Genomic DNA, 17,913 nt, shown 5'->3' with positions numbered 1-17,913 from the left:
CGCCAGCCAAATGCCTAAGCTGTCAAAGTAAATAACTTTTCCATTTCAAAGAGAGCTATTCCAATTAAGGGAAGAAGGATGGAGCGAAAGAAAGAGAAGGGAAAGCCACAGAAAAGAACTAGGGGAGGGTGGGCAGGATGAAGGGGGAGGTGGAGATGGAGGAAGATGGAAGGGGAGGAGAAAGGGAGTGAAAGTCATTGGGATCTTGTCGGAGTGAAAGAGAAAAAAGGCGGAGGTGGTATGGAAACAGGAAATCAATTGTTGGGTCGGCGTTTTGCTCATGCTGTTGCAACGAGACTGAACCATGAAGTGTGTGAGAAAGAGAAAGAGTAAGAGATGAAGACCAAACCTGAAGCTTCGGGCTAGGCTGACACAAAGATACGGGTCAAAGGAAGAGGTGCTTTCCCACTTTCCCTGTGTGACACCAATCAATTTACTAGTAACCAGTAAGGTCAAGGTCGAGAGGCCATGAGTCATGTGAGAAGAAACATGTGGGGGTGTTATCTAGGGTCACGTTTTTCTGATGATTACGGTATATTCTAGCAAGCTGTTGGGAAGATGTTCTTCTCGTAAAGCTGGTCTGTCTATGCAGTAAAGAGACACATATACTTTTGAAATCGGTGCTACATGACCAGAGAAACCAGAAAGAAAACAGCTGTGGCATTTGCTTTTGCTCAAGAGGTAGAAAACCTACAATTACCAGAATGCACTGCACTGCACCAATAAATGCCCCTGATTGTGGGTGACATAATGCAAGCCTGGGTATTTTGACACAGGAAACAACATGGCAGCCAGCTGGTTACAAATTATCTTGAATTACAGATAAACAGTAAACTAACATATGTTTCTGAAAACATTTTAGATGAGATAAGCAACATAGTAACAGAATCTTGGTTGAATCTTGGAATCAGATTTTTTAGCCTCTGTTTTTAAACAGGAATTGGTATGGTGCCCATCTCCTGTTCACAAACAATACTGTGACTTCCTATGAAAATGCCTATACTACAGGTCGTATGATATCCTAAGAATTAGAGCCCCACGAATAACGTAATGTCCTAAATTTAAACTTATGCACTGAACGTGAAGTTATGGAGGTTAGGTTTAGAAAGGGAAACATGGTAAGGACGTACATTTAAAATGAGTCAGAGTTCACACATCCAAACCCTACTGTGCTGGCCAAAGTCCCGAGGGAAAGTCCTGTGTTTTTTGACCCATCCACCATGCCAACCTATGTACTTATGGACCACTCGGCACTGTTTTTTTTTTTTTTTTTTTTTTTACTCCAGTCATTGGTCATGTGATCTAAGCCTTCAAAAGTTTGTTGGATATGAAGTGGGATACGAAATTTGGCTCACTACTTTTTGTAGGAAAACATACAAACAGTGTGTAGGAACAGCCTGAAAAAGTGCACTAAAATTGTGTTTCTGAAGAGATTTTATGCAAGAATAGGCACAACAGTAACAGAATCTTGGTTTATACACAGCACTGCCTTGTGTTACAGTCTGATCTAAGTTTGGTCTGCATTTAAAAGAGTGCGAAGGGCAAGTCTCTCTCTCGTAATCCATTTCTATTCTTTGTGTCCGTGGTGGCGGGCATATAAAAATGCGGACTTACAATCTGTGGTTCGATTAACAGCCCTAGAGCAGGGAGATCTGGGCGCTGGTAAAATATCCCGTTAAAGGCTTATCTATGCTTTTAATGGGATTATGTAATTTTTTGTGAATCTAAAGTTGCTTTCTTGACACATTGACCATGGATGTGTAACTCTGTGTAACTGAACTTTAGCTATAAAGCTCTTAAAATAGTAAAATGGATTTGCTTTAGAATCATCCAGTCAATAAATTATCTTTGTTGTTTTGAAATTCTTAAAAAAAATTGGACCATTCTATGCATCCCAAAAGATGCATTGGAATAAAAAAACAGTCTCAGCAAGGTCAGGTCAGGTTTTCAGCTAACATGTAATAAAAAAGAGGGATGTGCATGTGACCACTAGACCATCCAGCAGTCATGTTAATTATTGATGAGGGTGTCCCATGACCTAGACTATTGATTGAGCAAATTGCAGCCCCAGTTATTTTACAACCACCATATCATGTGGCTTCTGCAGCCGTGTGCGTGCACATGTGTGTGTAAATGCAGCGTGCTGCTCTTTAAAAGTGAATGAAGAGATTTTGTTTCAGCTGTCTTTGTGCAGAGAGTAGCAAGACACTGTGTTATACCCCTGTGGGTGTGTGAGTATTTGCAAGAATTTCAACTTGAAGGCATGTTTGTGTGTGTGTGAGAGAGATGTCTGTGTATCACAAAGGACTACTTACGGGGATACAATGATACAGGCCTTACATGCTGTTACTGCTGCTGTTATTGATTTGAAAATAAATAAAAGATGATTCAGGGGGGATAACCTTCATATTTTTCTCTTCTGCAGATATTTCATTGTCTCTCTATTTGTCAAGGCGGCGATGCTCTTGTGAGATGTATGTGTCTCTGTATGTGTGTTATCCTCACACACGCACACACACACACACACACACACACACACACATGCACACACCTACACACACACACACACACATCTTTTAATTCAGCACACATATTCTGTCATCTGAAGAGGTGCTGTGTTTCCTCTCCTGAGGCACACACACACACATGCTACCACACATGGCATCATACTATATCCACTCATGCCCCTGCACACACTGCTGGTGAATGTCAGTGTAACACAACTCGCCTCTCCTCTAGATGAGTAGTTAACCTCCTGTGAGCCGAATCTGATTTTACCATCAGCCTCTGTCAGAGCTGCTTTTTATCCTGGCAGACACACAGGGAAGAAACAGGGCCTTTATTATCCTTTTCCAACTGTTATAAAAATATTTTTAGGGTTTGTGGTCAAGAAAATACAACATATCACTGTACTGTCATATGAAAACCTCATACCGTAAGTGCAGCCTCAGTTATTGATTTTTACATGGAAAGTTTATGGGATCCTCTCTGTGCCTAATAAGTTTCACGGCTGTGTTACGCACTGAAAAGTCCCCGTATATTTTTAACTTTCAAGTGGAAATGAGGCTGTTTCTTTTCTTCCGCTTGTGGAGTGTTGACTTGCCAGAGTCATTCGTTCAAGTCTAGTGAGATGTTAAGCTCCTTCAGCAGTTGCAGAAAGCCATGCTTAAAGGATAAGTGTGGTCATATTCTATATTTTCCTTAATATCAACAAATTGATCCTACTGGGAAGTTTTTTTGGTGGAGCAAAAGAATTATACAGCACATTACTCTGTGTTATACGCCTCCATTGTTGTCCAGGAACTTTTAAAACTACATCAGTAAGCAGCACCATTGCACAAGGCTACATGTTCCTTCAGAATTTCAATTATAATTTTCAATTTTCAACCACAGGGAAAATTGTCATTGATTGTATAACTTTTTTTTTTTTTATTAAAAGATAAATATAACAGGGGCATATGACAACTATGACTTTTCTTTTCTTTGTTAGTAGCAAAGAACAGGAAGCAAAAAAGCACAGCTGATAGTGGTGTATTGATGCTGCGGAAAACTAGTATTGAAACTGTTTTAAATATTCAGACTCGATATGTATGTATGTATAAATTGATAGACTACTGCCTAGATTGATTTAAGTTAGTGTAATGAACTCCCAGTACCACAAATATGCACTAATGCTCAAAATGTGTATTAATCCACAGCTGAAAATAGTTCCCAACAAACATACTATTTACAACTGTATGATTAATGTTTGCTAAAAAACTACAATGCCCAGCTGTTTAAGGAAATCATTCAGAGTGTATTTTTCCAAATGTAACTATATATTTGTGACCAATTAAAAAAACAAAACAAAAACAAAACATCTTCAATAACCAATGGACCTGCGGCTAAGAGCTATAGACAGATCACAGACACAGAAAAATATAAAAAAATAAAAATATCCGCAATGATATCATTATCTGACCTCAGGCGTCTGAATATGAAAACTAAAGAACTAAAAAAACCCACTCCCTTTCCTTGTGAGTATGACTATTTCCAAAATTGATTAGTTAATCCACAGTGAGGCCGATGCCAGGAGTGGGTGCGCACGGTAACTAAATGGAAACAGACCCAGCTGGACTGGAGCCCAGTGGTTAAACTGTCCTGTGAATAAAGTAAAGGGATCTTTGTTTGGTGTTATCCAGGGGTGAACCATTAGGGGCATGTGTGCTCTGTCAAAGGTTGTTTATGCATAGAGGGATCAGATCTCAGTCTGCCACTGTTAGGAAATGAATTCATTCTAACTTTTGCCTGTTTATCCACACTTCTGTTTTATGTTCCTCGTGCATTTCTGCTGATCCAGCGGCCATCTCGCTGCTTCTCTTACCTGATTGGCCGGGGGTGCTGGCTGTCAGGTCTAATTTCCTGGTGTGTCTTCCAATCAGGGTGGTCTGTTTTGTGTGTGTCAGCGAGTGTTGTGGTTGTCATTCCATCAGTAGGATTATATTGGGCTGTTTAAACCCGCTTCACATTCTATTACTCTCACACACATGCACATGCACATGCACACATGCATACTGTAAAGGGGAGGTCGGGGAGTGTTTAGTGCAGCATGGGACCTTGGTGTGCCAGTGTCAGTGATGGATATGGCAGTAGTATCAGCAGTGTTGGCTTTTGCAGAAGTGTGTTGTCCACCACTGGGATCTGTCAGACCTGTTCTGCTGAGCCCACACATTCTGCTGGCTCGCTGCTATTGGTGCGAGCCATTTTTTTAATCTAGTGTGCATGCATGTGTGTGTGTGTGTGTGTGTGTGTGAGAGAGAGAGGGAGAGACAGAGAGAAAGAGGGAGAAGCTTGTTTTTCTGTGTCTGCATGCAACAGTATCAGATTACTGTAAAAGGTCCATGTTTGCATTTGAATAAAAATTAGGTGATTGTTGAATTATTTATTGCATAATTAATCAATATGGGCCTGCTTGTCTGTGGGAAGCCTTTTTTTTTGCAATATTTATATAAAATTACCATTCAGTTCACCAAACTGGATTTAAATGCTGTTCAAACTCCCTTTTTGCAAAAAAAAAAACAGTCACATTTAAAGAAACTGCATTTCTGCCATATTTGGAAAATATGAACATGTGCATTTGTCTCCCCTTAATAAATACATGAAAATATCAGTTATATTTTGACAAAATTAAAGACATTTACACCATAAATTGATGCAGAAAAGTACAAACGGTGCATAAATATTCACCGGAATTAGTGTTAAATGCTCAATTTTTGTTGCGGATGACCCTAAACCCCCCATTTCATTAGTTTCCACCATGGACAGTAAAAATAATGGACATGGCTACAGTGACATCACCCATTGGTTTGTGGACTCTCGTTTTGAAGCCTCAAGTTCGACATTTTGATCGTTGCCATCCTGGTTTTTTGGAGCCAGAAGTGACCATATTTAGGCAACAGGCTGGCACTGTGGAGGAGTGAGGGGTGGATCTGACTGAGAGGCTTAGGACACTATCAGCAGACAACCTGTCAGCCAAAACTGCCTGACCTTATGCATAGTGTTAAGTCTAAATAAAGATTCCCCCTGTACAGTTGTCATGAAAGAAAAAACTGGCTAAAAAGACCAAAACCATTTTTTTTTTTTTTTTACCAAGCTGTAAACGTGTTTATTTCTGCTGTAAAGTCTGGCATTTTAACATGGGTGTCTATGGGGACTGACCGGCCTTTGGAGCCCCAAGTGGCCATTCAAAGAACTGCTGTTTTTGGCACTTCCATGTTGGCTTCATTTTTCAGCCCCGGAGGTCGCCGCTTGGTGTCTTCCCAGTGTTCAAATGAAAATGACGCCCCACTGTTGGTGTTAAACCTTGTTCTCTATGGGCAGTAAAACTGATTTTACCATCATGACGATATGCTTTTTGTAGGCCTCAATGCTTTGTATCCCATCATCAAGTCAAGATACTGTGACAACAGGTTCAACCTGTAATGGAGGAGAAGAAAAGAGTAGAGAATACAAGAGTGCAGAGGAACTAAATTGGAGGAGAAAGGAGAGGAAAACATAAGAGAAAGTTACGTTTCATCTTCCTTCCCACACAGACGTGCAAACACACTTACACATGCAATATACAGTACTTTGCACAGGTGGAGTGTCACCCTACTTGCACAGATTGCAACAGATTTGTGGTGAGTAGGAGTTAAAAGAGCTGCTGAGTGCACATTTAACACCACAGATATTTAAAGAGAACAGTCCTTTTATCTGAGGGGACAATTTGCATTATTCATGTTGTGCCTTCTGAGAGATGAAGAGAGCGAGAAATGGAGACAAAGACATTTCAGAGAATTATTGTTTTTTTTTTCCTTTCTCTTTTTTTTTTACTAGCAGTCAATGGGTTCTTGTTACATTAACAGCAGATTTACATGCAGTGCTCCTCTCAGAGTTTGTTTATATGTGTGTGTGAGTGCATGATATAATCCCCATCTTTCATATTTCACTTGTTGTTGGTGCTCCAATGAAGAATGCAGCTATTAGATAGTGATTGATCTGCTGGTTCAGCTTGACACTCATGCATCTGCCTGTGTGTTTTTTGTCTCCAGTGTGCAGGGCCGGCTTCTATAAATCCACGCTCGGAAATATGGAGTGCTCAAAGTGTCCGCCTCATAGCTTCTCTCACCATGAGGGGTCGCTGCACTGTGGCTGTGAGAAAAACTACTTCCGTGCTGAAGGGGACCCCGCCTCCATGGCCTGTACCCGTAAGTGTGCTTTCAACATTTGGGGCTCTTTGATGTATGAGGAGTCAGAGGCATCCTGATGTGATGCAGGTTCTTTCCCCGCCACAGTTCCTTGTTTTTCAGATATCCAACCAGAGATGCCCTTCAGTGTGGTGTGGGAGGATTTTTCTCATTAGCTCTTAAAACATGCAACAGACCTGTCTTAATTTCGCTTTAAAGAGATGCTGAAAAACCATTAATTTGGCTGTCATTGAATTATAATGAGTTGCAATAGTATAATTCTCTCAGATGCTTCTCTCACTGAATCATTTTTGCAGATTATTTTGTTTGGCCTTACTCCATATTGTTGTACACATACTTATGTACAATACAAAAAGCTATTTGTCAAAAAAATATATTACCAATACGCACTGTGTGAATTTAATCAAGAGGCTTGTACTGGTTCTCATGTAAACAGTCTCACAGTGTTTACAGTGTATTTTTCAACTTAGCGGGATCTCATTTATAGATGGATTGCTTCTCAATTCACCAGTGAAAATGGCTCGCTATTAGACAAAGAGCGTTAACATTCCTTATTCATTTAAAAGGTCACCAAAGCCACGGTTGCTCTTTATCACCTTTCCCTACATGATTCTCTTTTGTCTCCCTCTGATGCAAATGGATTGCAGATGCAGATGCAGATGCCTCCTGCGAGCCTTCCAAAATGCATTCCCCATAAAACTATAAATCACTGCATTCCCTGATGTCAGGTTATGGATACATCCGTTACTAAATGGGGTAGGAAGAGGAAAAAAAAAAAAAAAAAAATTCCTTCACCGTGTGGAGAACAGTAGAAAATTCATATCAACGCCCACAGACATAGACAGAATCCTAATTAGAAAGACAGTCACGGCAGGTCCCTGTCGTGATTATCTCAACGCCATCTTGTCAGCTAGGCAGATTTCACCTCATTGGGACAGATTGAGCGACGCAGGGGCTGCAAATGAATAGATAAGTTTCTGGAAGATAATGATCATGATTATACAGTTAGCAGTGGGGTAGAGGTTGTTTAGAATTGAGTGTGGAAATTTAAAAATGTTGGCCGGAAAAATGAGATACTAAACTCAAAAAATATGAAAGCTTTCAACCGTATGGTATTTCCTGCTGTATTCAACGTGGGACATTTGTGTAACAGCTGTCTTTTAACAGTGTATGAAGTATAGTATGTCTGCTCCCAAGAATTCAGTTCCACCAATTAAAAATGCATCAATGCATACCCCTAAATCCCACAGCATTGCCTCCAAATTAGCACAGAAGTGCACAAGAGGTCTGCCTTGCTGATCATCACCATCGCTTTAACTTCCTTAAAGACACTATGAAACCACTTTTTATTTAAAAATCTAGCAATCTCCAGTGTTAAGCAGAAAGCTGGAAAGAGCCTAAAAAAATTGCCAATGCATATGTCTTTTTGTGAGTGATTGGAGATTACGCACACATCCTCTGTTCTTACACGCCATAATTCATGTCACATTTTAATCTCAATGTCAATGTATTATTTTGACATTTGGAATTAGTGCGTGATTGCCTGCACGTGTGCGTGCCTGCACAGGTACTGTAATATCTTGTATGAATTACAGGTCTGAGAGTTTGATGTGGTCAGGGACGTTTGCTGTGTAGGTGAGTTAGAGGGCTTTGATTAATATCAAAGAAAGTACAGTCTCACTTTGGAAACAGAGTAGGGTGACATATGTTCTTAACGATGTTGATGATAAGCTGTTTTCTCCGAGGAGGGTTTCATTGTGTTTGTGAAGGAAGTGATAGTTTTGACAGATCTTGATAAATTTGGTATTTATTGCTTAACTAGAACTTCTCTGAAGCCCGTTGAATATTGGTGCTGATTTCAATGGTTGCGAAAGATTTCACAGTTGTTACGAGGTGAGCAGCCTGGACCGAATCACATTTCATTTTCATGATAGTAACAGGACGTCAAACTCTTTGCATGGGGTGCTTTCTGTTATGGCTGAGGAAGAGACTATAAAACCATTTAAAACTGTAAAATCTATTCTTTTACCACAAGTTTGAACGATACTGGTAATTGTGATAAGCTGATGTAATAACCTATCTCATGGTTTGCCCCATCATTTTGTCTTAATTGTGTATTAAAGTCATTTCATTCCATGCTCTCAATTAGAAACAGCTTGTGACAGATTATTCAGTCTTGAAGCTGCAAAACTCCTCTTAAACTTCAGAGGTGTGTTAGATGTTGTAACACCAAACACGTCTTAAGAAGTCTTCAATCTAGATTTGTGAGACTTGCAGATACCATGATGTCATTTTTTTTATTTTCTCCACGGCAAAAACATTTGGCGTATTTCTCATGTGATTTCCTTCCTTACACAAACACAGTCAGAGATACCGATAACCAAGACGGGAGCTGTGCAGAGTTTGGAAGCGAAGTAAATTCTTGTCAAGTCAAACAAACCAAACAAAGCATTTTATCTCAAGACACAACCCACTAAGCCCATTTTCCTCCTCCTCCTGCAACTTCTCAACAGAGTTATTTGGCAGTTTTGTTTTGTTCTCCGTGTAATTACAGTCATAGCTTTGATATGAAAATCTGGAAATATTCAGAGGGATCTGTTTGTAATAAGACGCTTTTACTTTATATGTCAGTCTGATTTTGACAGCCCTGTTTTTTTTTTGTGAAAGAGGATAAGTCATGCCCTTTTCTTCTTTTACTGATCCAAACTGAGGAGAAAACAGATACATTTTGCAGTACATACATAGTCTCATATTAACTCAACCCTGTTATTACCTTAATTCAATTTCAATTACAGAGGTTGTGCATCCATTACAGTTTTCTTGAGTGAAAATCTCCTAGTAGGTATTTGACACATCAAAGACTCCATTGAATGGCCAGTTTCTTCCTGGAAAATCACCCAATCTCCAATCAATAAATCCATCACAATGGTTTAAAGAAACCCCGCCCCTTTCTTTTTATTTGACTAGTCCCATCAGTTAACAATTTAAAATAGTCTTCATTAAATTCTTAAAGTTCATCTTAGGTGCTGTGTCTTGTACTTGGCAGATGACTCTGCTGCCAAATCGTATTCCATCTAATGTCAGTCTGCTGCTTGATGTTGATACTATTTCTGCCTCACCTTTCTTTGCTCCTTCCCTTTCTTCTATCACCTTTCTTCCCATCTTCTGTCTTCCTAATACAAACGTGTCTCTCATCCTGTTAACTAATGACCTCCTTTCCTCTCCTCATCTCCTTCTCTTCTCTGTCTACCAGGCCCCCCTTCAGCTCCTCGCAATGTGATCTCTTCCATCAACGAGACCTCAGTAATTCTGGACTGGAGCTGGCCGGAAGACACCGGCGGGCGCAGGGACATCACCTTCACCGTCCTCTGCAAACGCTGCCGTGGCGGGGCTGCTAACGGCAGTAACGGTGGCAACCAGCGTTGCGAGCCTTGCCGGAGCAACGTTCACTTCCTGCCAAGAGCCACAGGTCTCCACAACACCACGGTGACTGTGGGCGACTTGCTTGCCCACACTAACTACACCTTCGAGATCGAAGCGCTAAACGGTGTGTCATCGCTGGCACCCAAGATGAGGCAGTACGCCGCCGTCACCATCACTACCAACCAAGCTGGTGAGATGTTACAGCAGGTGGATAGATGACTAAGAGCATGCACTCAGATAATCAGGCAGATGTACTCTACACTGATCATTTTAAGCCACGTATTATCAAAGCCAAGCTATTTTCTTCAAACAACCGCTACACTAGGTGATTTTACTGAGTAGCTACACATGTGTTGAAGGTGTACAAATCACTGAGATGAGCTTGCAACCTTTAGACTGGCCTTAACTTTAGCTGTTCCTATGTATATGAGATTAAGTTCACACCATGTGATTCTAGACACCATACACTATATGGCATGTATATATGGCTATGTGGTACTAATGCACAAAGAAAAGTGTATTTCAAATTTTACTGTGGGTAAAACCACAAGTAGCTACATAACACGTGGATGATATGCAAGTACCTCTCTCAAAGCTGCACCCCCTTTCTCCTTCTCCCTCCTAATATCCTTATCATATAATACACTAGCCTATAGTTTATGTGCTCCAAACATATGCACTCCAGCCATCAGTCTTGGACATTTACAAGGCGATCCCAGGCCGCTATTCTCTTGTTTAACGACTGGTATCGAATATCTTCCTCCTTCACGAAAAAAAAAATAAAAATCTCATCCTTTTAACAGACACTCTTAACATGTGGATGGGCACCTAACACTCCCATCAATCTTTTATACAAATATCTCTCCACACATCAAGTCCTTAGATGAATAAGAAAGCAAATGGAAGTGGTGTTGTGAATTCCAAGAGTAAAATAAATCTCGCTGCAGTAGAAAGCGCCAAACCTCAGAAATCCCTGACTCTAGCGAGGAATGTGCAAAGGTCTGGCTGCGGTACATCAACTTATTCTTTTCCTTTTCCCGCTCCCTTCACTGTTTTCTGGCACAGTTTGCCTTTGCGTTTGGTCATGTTTTTGTCTCTCTTTTCGTCTGGACACAGGATCCTTTATTTCTACCTGTCACTCTCCAAACCCAACCCATGCCCTGCTATTGTCTTCTTCCTCATTTGTCTGTAGGGCCTTCTTTTTTGTTCCAAGCCTTGGGAGGTGATTTAACACTTGGATTTTGAGCAGACTGAATAGATGGGAGTTTCTCTCATAAGTTGTCACACTGCGAGGTCACACACTCCATCACATAGTAGATGATAGGCAGATGGCAAGAGCCGTGAATTTAAACAAAGTGGTCAGAGTAGGTAGGTCGTGAGGCATTGTGCTTCAAGCCCTTCGCTTGCTTTGAATGACACCTCCTTGTACCTGCTTTATTTCAGGAACATAAAAGTTGCTTTGCAGGTTACTATGGCAGCTTTGGTTATATGCATGTAGAATGAATCAGTGATGCAGGACAGCGCAGTAACTCAGGACTTGTCACATACTCTAAATCAAGGCAAGGCATACTAAATAGATTTCTCTTTGTGTGATTAGTAGGTATAATCACAATCACACAGCATATATCTTTGACATGTGTCCTAGGAGTAAGACATACACAAGCACACACACTGTAGGGATGGATAAACTCAATCATACATATGCAACCTCTCTAAAACAAAAGTATGAGTGATGATATGCAGATGTGAAAGGTTATGTGTACACACAATACACATACAGACAGATGTCTAGTGTGTTTGCTCTGTGTTGTCACAGCCTGGCTGTATTTAAAGTGACAAGGTCCAGACTTGACCTCTTTAAAGTGACAAGGCAGGGATGAGAGGTAAATATAGATTTTGTGTTTATGTGTCCATCACATACAGTACGTGCACACGTGCCTAGACTGGAGATAAGTCAGGAATCAAGTTATATGTTGTTATGAGAGGAAAGGGCAATAGGGATTAAGAGCAACACATTTAAAGTAAAGGAATGAGAAAGACAAAATGGTTTAGCAAAGCTTAGCAAAGTCTTTTATTAGTAACCATCATAATCTGTGTGGTTAGTCAGGGGGATTCGGATCGGAATATATATTAGATTTGAAGAGGACTTATCAACACTAAGAGGGCTGCGTGTGCTCTGAATATTGAAAACCATCTTTAATGTTTGAGTGATCATCAGAAGAGATGGATCTCCAATACTATCGCAGATCAAGCACACACATAGAAGCACGAAAACACACACTGCCATACCAAGCTTCCGTATACCACACAGTCCTCTCCCTCTCTAACAAATATCTCTGCCTGCAGCTGCACACTCTCCATCAGCCCTGAGAGTTTACAAGGATTAGGTATGTCAGTGCACTAGCCCCGCCCGTCTAAACACTTTCTCTCACGTAAACACACACACGCACGTACAGATGCCAAAGCTGTTAAAAGCTGGATTAAGTGTTTCCCTGGGAAGGAGGCTGTGTGTCCTGGCTGTGCTGTCAAGGTGCTGTCAGATAGCTCTCCTCATTCCAGCCTCCTTTGCTCTACACTCATTGTCATAACTATGCAAACAACAGAGTAACTGTGATCCACATTTAAAGTAGTCTAATATCAACAGTCTGAACTGCTGCTGAGCTCGGAAGAGGGACTTACAAGAAGAAAAAGCAGGCACATACAGTATACTATACTGTGCATATGACAAATCACTTCTTCACCTGCTTGTTGACGTGTAGTTAATGGTGACCATATTGAAATATAGTGTCAGTGTTTAATTTTAGTATGCATTCACAAATCAATAATGCATTCCTATAAAGTCTGAAGGTGGTAAAGATGTTAAGTCCAAGAGAATGTAGACAAAATGGTGTGATCAGAAGATGGAAATGCAGAAAAAAGCACAAGCAACAGAAGACAAGCAGAGATGTGATTTAGTCTGCTGGTATCAAATTTGAGCAATGCTTTTCCATGTTTGGTGTCTTATGTATAGTGTTGCAATTTCAGATGTGCATATTAAACGTGGCAAAAGTTTCCGATAACGAGGTATGTAGTACATAAAAGTAGCTTAATACCTGTGCGCACAAATCCCAAGCTGTAGAACTCTCCGTTTCCAGTGGTGTTTTCTACTCTGGTTACAGGTGTTATCATAGTGTGACAGATTTCTTATGATCATCTGCCACGGGTATGCTACTGCCAAGTGATTACATTATGTAGCCTAACTACTAAATTAAGCTACATACTGTAGCTACATGCTAAAGTCAGGGAAAGATGTAACCTTGGTTGCCGATGTTGTTAATTTCTCCCTGATTTTGGATTCTGGAACATCCATCCATCCATCCATCCATCCATTTTCGTCCGCTTATCTGGGGCCGGTTCGCGGGGGCAGCAGGCTGAGCAAAGCACCCCAGACATCCCTCTCACCGGCAACACTTTCCAGCTCCTCCTGGGGGACCCCATGGTGTTCCCAGGCCAGACGAGATATGTAATCCCTCCAGTGTGTTTCGGTCTACCCCGGGGCCTCCTACCAGTGGGACATGCCCGGGACACCTCCAGCGGGAGGCGCCCAGGAGGCATCCTAGTCAGATGCCCGAACCACCTCAACTGACCCCCGCGAAGGAGCAGCAGCTCTACTCCGAGCTCCCTCTAGATGTCCAAGCTCCTTACCCTATCTCTAAGGCTGAGTCCAGCCACCCCGCGGAGGAAACTCATTTCCACTGCTTGTATCCGCGAACTCATTCTTTTGGTCACTACCCAGAGCTCATGATCATAGGTGAGGGTTGGGACGTAGATGGACCAGTAAATCGAAAGCTTTGCTTTCTGGCTCAGCTCCCTCTTCACCATGACGGACTGGCGCATCACTCCGTCGGAGCTTGAATCTGTGATTTTTCACAGTAGAAAGTGCCACTTTTCTCCATCACAGTCACTCCCCTGCAGCAAGTGCACCGCTACAATTAGCTACATTAAAGAGACAGGTGCTAAACAGAACTGTCTCAAACACAGTGTGAATACAGGTGTTCCAGCAGAGACAGTAGCAGGAAAATAAAGTGGTTTTTGTGATTGTTAAAGCATGTAAACATGTTCTAGCGGCAACCCGAACAAATATGAACCTTAAAATGAGCATTTTAGATTGCCTTTTAAGCCTTTTCGACAGCATCTGTTTTTATTGAATTCCATAGCACTGCCACCAGTAAACTACCATCACTTCCAATAATACACCAGTGCTGTACACAATAAACAGATACGTTCCAACAGCTGCATCATGTCCCTCACATCACAGGTGAATGACACTGAAGGCCAGTTTTTAAGGCCATTATGGGCCTGGCATGCTGTATCAGTTTTACAGTTATACCACAGACAGAAACAGAGAGTGACAGCAAATTAAGTGCTTGGCAATAGACATGCAGGCAGAGAGAGAGAGGGAAGCGAGGAGAAGGGAGAGGAGGAGGAGAGGAACTTGAAGCTGCCTCCAAGCGGCCCAGACACAGTAAATCATTACCACCATAAACCACAGAGCCAATAAAAAGCACAGCCTCACCCCGCTATCAGAACCAGAGGGAGAGGAGGAGAGGAGGAGCAGAGGGTATAGAAACAGATTCTCCCCATCTGGATTCATTACAGGAGAAAAAATAACTTCCCGCGGAAATACACGCAAGTATATGCGCAGAAAGACACGCGCACACAGACACACACTCGGCAGCTATATAATCACAATCAAGAAAGGCTCGAACATTTCAAAGACAAACATGTTTTTTCCTGTGGTCTAATAAAATTAAAAGTCGATGCCTCAGATGCCGGGCTGGCCCCGGAGCTGCCTGGCAATTAGAGAGCAGTAAAAAAGGGAAATGAGAAAGGGAGTAAAGAGAGGGAGAGAGACTGAAGGAGGGGTGCAGGGCTCGATAGAGGGAGGGATGTGCTGAATTACTAGATTGGGACCATGTGAACTCCCAGAGGCAAGGCGATGCTTGGGTGAAGGATTGGCGAGGAAGATTGGCTAAGGAGAAAGCACGACGCCAAAAAAGGGACGGGACGGCGGTGAGAGGAAGGAGAAGAGATGGTTTATGGGGTTCCAAATTAAAACATGTTTCTGAGAGATGCAGAGGAACAATAGATGCTACTATAAATGCCAAAGGACAAACCACTGTGCTGCTTCGTATATGCAATATAAGCAGAAACTAATGTGAAACTTCTTGAACATTAGAATGGGAGTTTGATATTTCCACCTGCTCCAGAGACATTTAATGTGGTAACCAAGCATGGCCTTGTTTTTTCTTGTCTTGATGAAATTAGCCAGTGATTCCTCCAAGAATCATACATTTCAAAGCTTTTACTCTTTACACTTTTACTCACTTGATACTTGCTTGAGTCACAACAGCAGAAATCTAATGTACAAAAAATTATATTTGATCATGTTTGCAGAAAATATCAATATGTCAAGGTTTAACCCTCAAAGGTTACTCAGGAGACAAAGATGTGGGTATACCTAAAGAGAAGATTGCAGATGATGAAGCTTGTTTTGATGAGTTAAGGCTGCATCTCTCTTGCAAGTGAAACGCATTTTGTCACTGATGTGTTCAAGTCTGTATACGCACAATCCAATTTTTGCATTAGTGAGCATCCCCTCGTTCCACCAACCAACCCAGGGCCGCAGCCTTTAATGTGGCCCCACTGGGCAGCAAACTGAATTACGCTAACAGGAACCATAGACAATTGCCAGGATGCAACACCGGGGGACTGAACTTCCACTGAACCTCGCAATGAAGGAACTCACTCTCTGTCTTTCGCTCTGTGTCTGTCTGTGTCTCCCACCCAGCTCCCTCCCCGGTAACGGTGATCAAAAAGGAGAAGACGTCTCGAAACAGCGTCTCCCTGTCCTGGCAGCAGCCTGAAAGACCCAATGGCATTATCCTCGACTATGAGATCAAATACTACGAAAAGGTTGGTGCAGAATTTGTCACTGTTCTCATGTGTCTTTGAGCAAGGCAGCATCATCAACTGAACTCCTTAAAGGCATAGTTCAACATTTTGGGAAATACGCTTTTTTGCACTCTTGCTGAGAGTTTGATGAGACGATTGACACCACTGTGATATCTGTTTGATAACCTTAAGGCTACAGCCAGCATGTAATCTATAACAAGGGTTCCCAACTGGTGAGTCACGGTCCAAATGTGGGTCGCAGGTCCATTCTGTATGGACCGTAAGTGACTCGAGGATTGTCAAGGTTGTAAAAAATACACTTTATTTTGAAGTACATTTCGGCACAGAGCTTTTATTTTGAAATGATGGATGTAGCTGTAGAATGAGTGAATGATGGGAAGCTACTTGACAGAGACAGCAAACTAGCTTGGCAGCATGGCCAAACTTAAGTGTAACACTGAATATATTAAACTGTGTGGACCTTGAACTAATGACTAAGGAGAAATCTGGACCCCGTCGCTGGACCAGTTGGGGACCACTGAACTATAATCTGTTAATTAGTGAGCTGTAGAGTTGGCATAGTTAAACTATACAGGACTTTCCTATCTAACTAACTAACTGACTCTTGCAGAAGTAATCTCTCTTAATCATCACTTATGGGTGAATCAGGAGAAGTGTGCACAGACCCTGCCCTCTGCTTGTATTTTCTTCTCATTTGCTGTCTTTGGGACAACCCTGGGCACAGCACACAGGTGAGGTTGGGACTTTATAAATAGGTAGCGACCAGGTACAAGACCATAGGTAGCACGTATCAGAAATGAAGCTTCACAAATCAGTGACACAGCACATAAGAAACACAAATATAGTGTGGCTAAACACCAATCTTGGGTTGGCTTTCACTTTCGCTGATGATACTGTTTACATCGTACAAACAGTAACCATCACTTCCTGCATATTGTACTTTTAACTGTGGACAGAGACGGGTTAGCTGTTTCACCCATGGATGTTTTACTAAGAGAATGACTCAAAAGATGGCAAACCTTTCATTCTTATAAAATTTGCTCACTCGCATACGTTGAAAATGTCCTCACAGGCTTCTTCATTCTTTGTTTTTGGGTCCAAACAGCGTTCTCACTAGAGTCCTCCAGTCGAGGGCGTGCACATTTCAGACTTCCTCTGACCGTGCATTCTGACTTCCTGTTGGTTCCTTGCACACATCAATGGGACACAATGATTTAATCCTAGTCCTTTAGTCTAGACTTTCTAAATTCCACTGAAAGAACTCACTTCGTTTCATTTCAGTGTTTTACAAACCCTCTTTTTCCAATGATTGTATATGGGAAAAATGCTTTTTGGGCTACCGTGCGTCACATGGTGATTCAGAAGTTACAATAGCGGGTGTGGTCGTTACGCCAAAATGGCCTCACACAGCCCAACACTGTTCAACTCATTGATGGTCTTTGTTCTAAGATAAGCTGACTGGCTGCAAATGTACTGTATAGATATGAGAATAGTATCACGCCTTTCATGTACCTCTTGGATAGAAAGCGAGTAAGTGGATTTCCAAAATGACAAACTATTGTTGTAAAGGTACACTATGCGGGAATTGTCAGTTAAGTGAAAGTGGAAGCCAATCGAGATGTTTTAGGTGCTGTGTCTACAATTTCCATAGTTTTCTCTTGGTTGCATGCTCCATATGGTCTGGTTCTTGTTCGCTACCTTTTTGTAAAGTTCCGACCTCACCTGCGTGCTCTGCCCAAGAGCGTCCTAAACATAGCAAAATTAGAGGAAAATCTTTAGAATAATTAAATAAATACAGACAGAGGACAGA

General features: G+C 41.6%; 1 protein-coding gene across 5 annotated transcripts in view; it reads left to right on the top strand.

Annotated features, from left to right (window-relative positions):
* The window catches only part of epha3 (eph receptor A3), a 112,113-nt gene that overhangs the window by 57,128 nt on the left and 37,072 nt on the right, over positions 1-17,913 (top strand). For all 5 annotated transcript variants that reach the window (XM_033616347.2, XM_078174412.1, XM_033616340.2 and 2 more), the window contains exons 4-6: positions 6,570-6,725; positions 9,979-10,338; positions 15,979-16,103. In XM_033616347.2, coding sequence (XP_033472238.1) covers positions 6,570-6,725; positions 9,979-10,338; positions 15,979-16,103 — 641 coding nt within the window. The remainder of the gene's footprint in view (positions 1-6,569; positions 6,726-9,978; positions 10,339-15,978; positions 16,104-17,913) is intronic.

This window comes from Epinephelus lanceolatus, chromosome 14, assembly GCF_041903045.1.
Source record: "Epinephelus lanceolatus isolate andai-2023 chromosome 14, ASM4190304v1, whole genome shotgun sequence".
Taxonomy (NCBI): domain Eukaryota; kingdom Metazoa; phylum Chordata; class Actinopteri; order Perciformes; family Serranidae; genus Epinephelus; species Epinephelus lanceolatus.
Note: the sequence above shows the minus strand (reverse complement) of the source record. Positions and strands in the feature narration are given on the sequence as shown.